At 34.7% G+C, this 10,201-nt stretch overlaps 1 protein-coding gene across 1 annotated transcript; it reads right to left on the reverse strand.

The window, feature by feature from the left end:
- Positions 1 to 263: 263 nt before the first annotated feature.
- On the reverse strand, positions 264 to 7,428 carry CYP97A3 (cytochrome P450, family 97, subfamily A, polypeptide 3). Its single transcript, XM_039050399.2, has 16 exons — positions 7,003 to 7,428; positions 6,769 to 6,931; positions 6,266 to 6,482; positions 6,092 to 6,163; positions 5,909 to 6,019; positions 4,287 to 4,478; positions 4,003 to 4,164; positions 3,621 to 3,716; positions 3,384 to 3,485; positions 2,274 to 2,306; positions 2,120 to 2,200; positions 1,936 to 2,018; positions 1,591 to 1,722; positions 1,044 to 1,104; positions 883 to 948; positions 264 to 688 (listed from the first exon to the last, which is right to left on the reverse strand). The coding sequence occupies exons 1-16, from the start codon at positions 7,133 to 7,135 to the stop codon at positions 506 to 508; spliced, it is 1,887 nt and encodes a 628-aa protein (XP_038906327.1). The 5' UTR covers positions 7,136 to 7,428; the 3' UTR covers positions 264 to 505.
- Between the last annotated feature and the right edge of the window lie 2,773 nt (positions 7,429 to 10,201).

The raw sequence follows: 10,201 nt of genomic DNA on the forward strand, positions 1-10,201 counted from the left end.
CCACTCATGTCTTAAGATTTCTTTTATGTTTTAAACTTTCAGTCCTGATGTTTGAAACTCGCCATTTGGAATTATTTTCAGTCTTTTAAAGTTCCTAGACTTATTTATATTTATTTATGATTTAGGATATCCTGTTACTGAACTTTTATTTTTTTGGTTTTAATGAAAATCTTTTATTTGATTTCATTTATCTAGCATTTATTTCGTTATGAAAATGTGTCATTTTAAATTCTATGCATGCATGTGTATAGTAACGGCCTAGCTTGAGTCCTTGAGGGTCGGGTCGTTACATAACATCTAAGATGGAACGGTTTCTTTACATATACAAATCATTCCATGTGCAACAGAGGATTTTCACCAACTGGGCTATATTTAACGAATTGAAAGAAATTTTGATCTTCAATCGAGAGGAACTCATGACGATCTGTTTTCAAGTTCCTCTCTCTTTGCATCTTCTTACTATGCGTGGACTAATCTCAACCATAGCCACATTGCTACAGTATTATTAGGAATGTGCAGAAGAAACTTCTCCCTGAACAATTTGTGTTTCATCTTTCAAGAAACTGACAGATGAATCGACCATTGCAGGCACCTCTAAAGTGGGTATGATTGGAGGTTTCATTCTTCTTGTAACTGTCATTTGTAATCCATCTGTCGTGTGAATTGTAGCTCCTGTTGTCATTTTCACCTGAAAGAATAATCTTAGTTTTATGAACTATCTTAAAACTCAAAAACACAATTGTAAAACCTAGGACAGATCCTGTTCAATAAAGTTTCCCAATATTGCTCTCCTACATTCATTTAACTGATCATAAAAAGGAGACTAGGGATGGTTTAAGAATTTGTAAAGGAAAGAAAAATAAAAATCAGCCAGAAACATACTGGAGGTGCTCCAAGTGCCATTTGGAAGTCAAATCGCCGAACAAGCATGGCAAGTGCTACAACAGTCTGTATATTGGAAGGTTAAATATTTAGCTTGCTTATTTGTGTTGTCTGAAATGTTTTGTAAATTAAACATTTTAGATCCTAATTCGAACAAATACCTCATATGAAGCAAATATGTCTCCCACACATTTCCGTGGCCCACCACCAAAAGGCAAATATCTATATAAGAAAGATTGTGCTCGTTATTAGTTCTCATAAAAGATAATAAACGAATTGTTATAAAATTTTCTTCTTATAAGAAACATAAATATTAATAGAAACAACAGAAAATATAAAAGAAAGGTAACAGTAAGACCGTCATAAATGCTTAACCATTTAATTGAATCATCCCATCTTCTGTTCTGTTTCACATATTTAGGAATAAATCAAGACATTGGTTTAGATATCGGCATTTCTTTGTCAGCTTGAGTTGTAATTATCAATTCAAATTTGGTAGATTCTCACTATTCAATAGACTCACTACATCAGTGAAGACTCTTGTTTAGAAACAAATGAATAAACACTTATGAAACTATTTCTTTTGAGCTTTTAAAGTTCGATGGAGGTTTTAAGAGTATTTCTACACATTGATGACTTACTTGAAGAGAAAAAAGGTTGAGTCTTGAGACACGTAATTACTGCACTATAAATACGTATGTAGTGTACCTGAAATTTTGATTTGTCTCATTAGGATTGGGTCCATCCAAGGGCCACCTTTCAGGATTAAATTTATCTGCATCATCCCAAAGTTCTGGACTGCGATGCAAGTTCCAAACAGATATGAATATGTCCTCATCCCTGCAAATATAAAACATTACTTCCCATTATCTTCTTAATGCGAACATCAAAATAAGATAGTTATGTGATTTTCAAAATAGAGAAAAAGAGCTATTGCAACTCATACCAACGGAGACAAACCGTGTGATAGAGAAGTTTATATTGACGATAAATAAAGCTTCATATAGTACTAAAGCTAACAGTAGAAAATGGAGCAATTAATTTGTTAATTACTTCTTTATGGGGTACTTCCCGAGCATATCGTTATCAAGAGATCGACGTATTAAAACTGGGGGCTGTGGGTAAAGCCTCAAGGACTGCAGTAGCAGAAGGATAAAGTCATGCAACAATATGACAAACGTCCACAAGAATATATTAAATTGAACAGCTATGAAGGAAAAAAGAATATTATCCTCACTTCATTAATTATTCGTGTGGCATATTTGAGGTTCTTCATATCTTCAATAGTTGGAAAACGATCCCCGAGGACTGAATCAACCTAATGAAATTACACCAGTATAAAAGATAAGGATTCTTTAACAACAATGAAATATAAAAGAAGACTTGGTTACCTCCTCTTGGAGCTTGGCCATGACCCTAGGCTCCTGCAAGCAAAAAAACCATGGTTAAAATTAAGAAGACTTCATGGTAACCAATATGGATTGTATTGCAAGTTGCAACTCAAAGTACTCCTGGTACATGATACAAATATTGGACGATAACGTGGAATATGTAAGATAGTCATCATTATCAATAATCTTAAAATGTTCACACCTTCCTAAGAAAATATATCATTAAATTCTAATTTTGGTATCTGAAAATTTACCACTACTGATTTTGTTCTTAAATTTTAGAAAATCCTATTTCAATATGATAATTTCCAGTTTTATTTTATTGTTGATTACCATAGTGTATAATTATTAGTTCATAATATGAAGATGACCAGAAGATTTTATCACAATAGAAAATTTGGGGAAAGGAAGAACTTAGGACTTCTTCAATGGTTAGGAAAGAAAAACAATCTAAAGATTAACAAAATCTTGCTAAGTAAATTTAGAAATAAGGATAATTTTTGCCTAATGTTTCGAATTAATCTAATAGATCTTGCTTATTTGATAGTTCTAGCACTAGTAATTTTGTTTGTTGACATCGCTTACTTTATTTAGCTTTCTTTGACACAATTCACATCATTTTCAAGAGTAAGGTATTTGTAAGGTAGCTAGACAAGTATATTAATATGGTATTAGTAGGGGTACAAGGGTAATTAGATAGGAAGTTAGTTACTGAATCTTGTTATAAATAGAGAGAGGATGAGTGAGTGAAGGTAGGCAATAGTTGAGTGGTTTAGGGCTTGAGTTCGTATGCTCAAGAGGGAGGTTTCCAAGTATCTTGTAGCATTTCTTTTATATTTCAGTATCTTCCAGATTGTGATTCTTGACAGCAAGGATTGTAAGAAACTCAAATTTTGATGGCCTAAAGCGATAACTTTTTCCAATTTTTAGGGACCAAAACTATATTAATCAAGACATATTCTGGGAAGAAAAATCTCGTGAAGGTTTTCAAGATCAACAGCAAATTAATAGGTTACTATGTCAAATTTATGTGTTTCATAAAAATCTATATGCAATCCAAAACAAACTAGATATTTACTTGTGCATGTCAAATACGATGAAATTTATTACCTTCGAGAGAAGATAAAAGGTCCATGTTAAGACTGCGGCAGATGTTTCATGCCCAGCTATAAGCATAGTCATCAAGTCATCACGAAGCTGCTTGCTTGAAACCTACACATAATAGCCCAGAAAGTTGTCAACTAGTTCCATCTTCCATTGTCACACACTCACATAAGCATAGCTCGATTGGGGAAAAATGTATGTACTCTTGACCAAGAGTGAGAAGTTCAAATATAAGTAACCTACATCATCTCCTGATGCCAAAAGGAAATGAAGGATGCTCGGATCTTGCTCATTCATGTATTCCTCATGAAACTGCAGCTCCTCCTCATCGACCATCCTCTGCAAATGGGTGAAAAAGATTTTAGTGAAATGATAGTTCATACCTAGATCGACTAGATTCATAAATAATGATAACATTTGATTTGATTTAAATGGTGCAAGGGGGATGGACACATATATGTAATGCAATATGTGTCAGTTTAATCTCTGAATTGATACAAATATTACTATAGGATTGTAGAAGAGGAAAATGACAGGAAGAGACACATGTTGTACAGTTGTTTTGGGGGAGTGATGAAATAAAAGAAGAGAGATTTCCAAATTGCTCCAGTAATTGCTACTTTACCTTGCATATAGCAATTAGTTGATCGAGAGTGTCATTGATCAATTTGAGAGCTTTAGAGACCTTTTTTTGCCGTGGTGAAATATCCTTCCAAATTGGAATTTCCCATACTGGAATTGGCGCAACACTGCGATCTTCTGCTTCTCTTAGCACAGTATAAACAGCCTGCTCGAAATGGAATATAACCATTACAGAAAACAGAATAATCTGACACACTGATGTCAAAGAATATCATAATTAATATACAGAAAAAAGTTCACAATTGAAGAAAGAAATGGAAGGAATACCTCAACTATGCCAGCGTCATTTGTAAGTGAATCAAAGTCATAGTTAAAAACTGCCTTGCCAATGATATCTAAAGTCAGACGTGAGAAGAGAGACTCCATTTCCACATCTACTCCATCAGATGCTGCAGCATCTAGCTTCTTGCAAAGCCTATCTGCAGCTTCTCCAAAAAGATTAATCATAGCTCCTACATACTACATGAAAAGATCAACAGAAGTGTAAATGTTATAAATGGATGACGTAAGTTTTAAATTCTACATCAAAAAGCTTTCTTAAGAGCTAGGAAGACGAAAGAATTCACTGCTGTCAACTGAAAGCAGAGTTCACATCTGAGGAAAGATTGAACTTACTTTCCCAACACCTAGATTCCTTACAGAAAAACTGTACCTGCCTCTGTAAAGAGAGGATTCTAAATAGAGAATAGCTCCTCATACAATCCTCCCGTGCTTACATCAATTATTTTCCGTTACAATGGAGCCCACATGCTTAAAGTACTACTTCTACCCCGTGAACCTCACAACTAGTCCTTTGGTGCATATTTATAACAGGGATATATTTAAGAACATTTGTCTAACAAGTGTTAAAATGATACATGTCAGTTAAAACTCCTCATAGTCTATTACCAATGTAATTGCTAATATGCTAAAAAAAATTAGAATTCAACATATAACTTTCAATCTGGCCTCAGTGTGCATTCATCACACAAACAACTAAATAACTTAATAACTCAATCTGGTCTCGGCATTCATGCCTCTCCTATCCTTGATCGAAGAGGTTATTTTCAGGAATGGGAGAAAAGATGTTCTGTTTGGAATCCTAATCCTTAAGAGAATTTCTCTTGTAAGTCCTTCTTTCGGCACTCATTGAATCCCTCTCCTATTAGTGAGTCAGTCTGGGATCCTTTGTGGATGATTAAGATTTTCAAGAAAGTTAAGTAATTTACCTAACAAGCTTTACTTGGTCGTGTAAACACTTTGGATTAGCTTTTGAGAAAGATGCCTTTGTTAGTGGGTCCGGGGTCCATTTTGCTATATTCTTTGTTGGAAGATGGGGGAAGACCTGGATTACCTTCTTTGGAGTTGTGAGTTTGCGAGATCTGTGTGGAATTGCTTTTCCAAGGAGTTCGACTTTCTGCTTGCTCGTCAGAGGGTTGTTAGAGACTCGATCGGGGAGTTCTTCCTCTATTTGAATTTTTAGCGAGAAAGGTTTTTTATGGAGCATTGGGGTGTGTGCTTTGTTAAGAGATCTTATGGGTTGAGAGAAATAACAGAGTGGTTAGAGGTGTGGAGAGGGTCCCTTGTGAGGTTTGGTCATTAGTGAGGTTTCATGTTTTTCTTTGGATTTCGACTTTGAAGATCTTTTATAATTATTCTTTAGACAACATCTTACTTAGTTGGTACCCCTTTCTTTAATAGAGTTATTGTGGGCTTGGTTTTTTGTACGCACTTATATTCTTTCATTTTTTTCTCAATAAATGCAGTTGTTTCTATTAAAAAAAAATCTAAGAAAAGGTTCCGACTGACCATAAATGATAGGGATGACTACTTTATTACTTCTTATTGTTTTCATGAGGAAATATCTAAAAAAAAAGTATGGTGAAAAGGGCTAGCAAAAGTTACCCTACCTTCATATGCAACGAAGGGACTATAGCCCGTCTTCGTACACGCCATATCTCCCCATCAGCTGGTATAAGTCCCTTCCCCATGACAAAGTCAAGAATTTCAGCTAAGATACCCTGTGCATCCAAATATCATCAGTATACAGAGAAGGAACCAACAGAATTTACTAAGTTGACGAACAGGAATACCTTAGAATAATTCTTTGGATTATCCTTCAGTATATGTTTAGCAATGGAAGGATCAGACACTATCAAAAACGACTGCAAAAGATCAAGATCTCATACATTAGGGGATATCTTACAAGTAATAACAATGTGGAAGAAGTTACTGCAACTTACAGGAAGAACTAAGAGGGAACAAACCTTTGGCCCAAAAGTCAATCTAAATATTCCACCATACGTGAGATAAAGCTCATACAGAGGTATGAAGAAGGCCTCACTACGAATTGCATTAATTGATCCTTTAGCTTCAGGAATCTTGGGGTATTTTTCTTGAGCGTCGACGAAACCAAATATTAAATCCAGAATCTCACTGGGAACACCGATCTTTGACAAACCACTCCTCAATACAGATGGAAAACTTGATTACCATAAAAAAAACACATAAAAATCAAGCATCAATTCATATATAATCAAAATCTGTACTTATACATGCTGATAGAGTTATCTTAAAACATTCATCAACCCAAAAGTTAAGTTAATATTATGGTAAATTTAATATTATATCACCGCTCAAACAAAATGCAAACTAAAGATTCTATGATTTTAGCACTAATTCGTTCAACCCCCACCTAGAACTAACAAAATAATAATAATAATAATAATAATAAAAGAACAGAAACAGTAAAACACAAAGAATGGTATACCCAGTTTTTTCGACTGTAAATTCGCCAGAAGCGATCCGAGCAGACAATTCTGCTCGCCGTTTCTCTTGAAGTAACCTCTCCACTTTTTTAACTTCATTATCCAACGAATCAGGCCCTTTCCCATTTGAAGAAGCACATTTAACAACGCATAAACCATAACCTCCTGCAAAACCCAAAACAAGATTAAAGAAAGGTAGAGGAAAGAAAGGAGAATGAACCACAAATTAGTTTTACCTCCTTGAAATTGTTGATAAGAAGAGGAAGATGGGGCAGTGAATAATGATGTATGAGAACGAAATTTGCTGTGAAGGGATGAAGGGGTGGAAAATGAGGAACAAGGTTTAAGCATTGCGAAATTGGTGGCCATGGAAGATGATGGGGTAGCTTGGTTTTGGATAAAATTCAGATATTAGAACCGAAAATGAAGAGAAGAAGAAATTTGATGAAGGAAGTAGTAAAGAAAAATGTGTGAAAAAGATAATGCCGGACCATAAGATTGGCGTTTTCGCTGTTTCAACCGCTAAAGAACGGCGGTTGGCATCTTCTTGGTTCTGTGCTCAACTAGTACCTCAAAGATGCCGCCTGAGAAGCTCACAGAGAAACACCGAGGAATATGGAATAATAAAATAATAATAATAAATAAATAAATAATTTAACGTCGTTTTATTACTTTACGTTTATTGAAATTACGAAAATAGACCCTCCTAACTTCTATTTAATTAGATTGGATTTCTTCGATGCCAACAGAAGATGTGACCAATGATGTGAAAGTAATAACATCATATTTTATTGCTCAATAATACAAAAGAAATTGGGGAAATGAAACTTCTACTTCGTCATTTCCATAAAATAATGTATTTATACATAAAGATGGTTACACCCAATTAAGAGAAATTACATATACAAAGATTAATAATCAACAAATATAAAATTCCATCTAAAATATCCATCTTGGATAGTATAGGAAACGGGACTCGGGAAGTGAGAGGTTTTGTAAAAGCATCAACAAGCTGTTGATGAGTTCGAACGGAAAGAAGTTTCAAGGCACAGAAGAAATCCTATCTCAAATAAAATGACAGTCAAGTTCGATATGTTTAGTCCATTCATGAAAAGTCGGATTTGAAGTAATGTGAATTGCAACCAGGTTATCATAGAAAAGCAATGTTGGCAAAGACAATGATGATAAGATAAGCTAAAATGCAATGGAAGCAAACAAAATCAATCACTCTAATTACATTTAATTTGAGTTCTAAAAACATGTTTAAATAGAAATTTAAGAAGAGAGTTTCTCAACAATATACCTTTGATAAATTCTCCCAATTCCAAGTTGCTCTTCACGTGATTTCAACTCCAATTCTTCAATGAACTGCCAAGAGATCTTCTCTACTATTCTCAGTCTTGAATTTGAGTGGTGAGACTCCAAATTGAAGTGAATTTGGTGAAGGATATCATAAGGTTTTTGGGAAGAAAATGTTCTTCTGTAGAAAACATTTTTTTTGTCAAAAAAATCTCTCACACAAACTTTAAAATTGAAGAGTTTTATGAACATTCTTCATGCAAGCACCACTTAACAAAGATTATGCCAGCTTCAATTGCATAATTTAAGTAGAAAATATGTGTATAGAGGAGGAATACCTGCTACTTCTCTAAATGTGGGAAGATCCCACTAAAATTAAATTTCCATTTCAATTAACTTTAATTAATTCTAAAATTAATTAAAACTTAATTTAATTAATTCACAATCAATTAAATCCAAAATTTTCAAAAATCAATTTCTCAAATTGAATTGAAATTAAAAATTAATTTGATTTTTAACTAATTAAACATATTTAATTAATTAAATAATAATTTAATATCAAATATTAAATTAATCACACACCTAATTTTAAACATGAATCTTATTCATGCAATTAATATTTAAATCAATATTTAAATATTATTAACTCTTCAATTTCGTTTAATTTCGATAAATTAAACGTTAAATAATTATATCGATTATCCCTAATTTTTTAGTTTGAACTTATTCAAATCCAAACCCTAATTTCAATTTGAACATTTTCAAATTGAAATACAATTTGTATAATTCAAATTGATATCATTCCAAATTCACTCAATTCATTAATTCAAGGTGTTCATGTTTTACGACCTAGTAGAGGAATCTTATGGACCTATAGATCATGAACTCCAATGATTTAAGATTAATTGGCTAAAACTATGAAACCCGGATCTCATTTTCCCTACTTAAGCGAGTAATAAGAGTGATAAACAAGGTATAACTTAATTTTATGTTGTAGGAAAAAGGTTAGAGAAAAAGGAAGAAGAAAATTCTAAATGTTGAAGTAGGACTCTCGAGTGGTTTTGTGTTGGCCTTAACAAGTGAAAAATTGGCTAAGTATAGAAGACAAGAGTAGACATGCATTAGTGTTAGAAAGCATTAACGCATTGTGTGTATGGTGGCCAAGCATGAGTAAGCACTACGTAAGCACTAGGAGAGTATCGAGTAAAAGCCGTGCATTATTGAGGAAGGAATCATGCATCGAGTATGCATGAGTGAGGGATCGTGCATTGAGTATGCATGATTGAGGAAAGGCCATCGTGCATCGATTAAGGGCCATCGTGCATTGAGTATGGGCCAGGCATGAGCAAGGAAGTGCTCGATTGCGCGCAAGGCGCTGAGCGTGCAACGAGGCATGTGATGTGCGTTGACAAGACTGTGCAATACACATACGATGCCAAGACTTGTAGGACCATGCGATGAGGGTGCTATGTGTTGGCCTATGAAGTATGCGCCAACCATGAGGCTAAGCGTGGAAGGAGAATGTGGTCATTTGGACTATACGTTGGTTTTGAGAAGCTAGTTGGGCACATGGTGTGGGGGAAATGACTATGCGTTGGCCTCGAGAGACATGTTGGACGCACGGAGTAGTTGGCCAAAACCATTTGAGGTTAAATTTTGTGTTGGCTAAGCCTAGCTATGCGTTGAGTAAGCTTGGATATGCGTTGATGTGAGTTTGAAGAGTGAAAGGCATGTGGTGAAACTTGCCAAAGCTATTTGAGGTTAGTTGGTCGCATTAGGAGGCCATGCGACCATGCTATGCATTGATGGTTGATAAAGGGCAGAAATGCACGTTATTGCATGATATGTTATTAAAAAATGAGGGTTTGCAATAAAATATGTTAGATTGCGTCCATTTATAACATTGCGGTCGCATGTGTTCATCGCATAGAAACAGTTGATTTTTTTATTTTTATGTAGAATATGTATTGACGCAAGGCAGAAAGAGCGATCACAGGAAATCAATGGTCGAGCGCAACATTACCGCAAGGCTTTGCGGTGATTTATGTTCACAAACATCTGCTCAAGAAGGATTGCTGCACAGAGCCGGTGCAACTTGGTGGGCACATCCGGGTGAAAGGCATAATTAATCACGAT

Source organism: Benincasa hispida, chromosome 11 (assembly GCF_027475165.1).
Source record: "Benincasa hispida cultivar pf3 chromosome 11, pf3_genome.v1.1, whole genome shotgun sequence".
Classification (NCBI taxonomy): domain Eukaryota; kingdom Viridiplantae; phylum Streptophyta; class Magnoliopsida; order Cucurbitales; family Cucurbitaceae; genus Benincasa; species Benincasa hispida.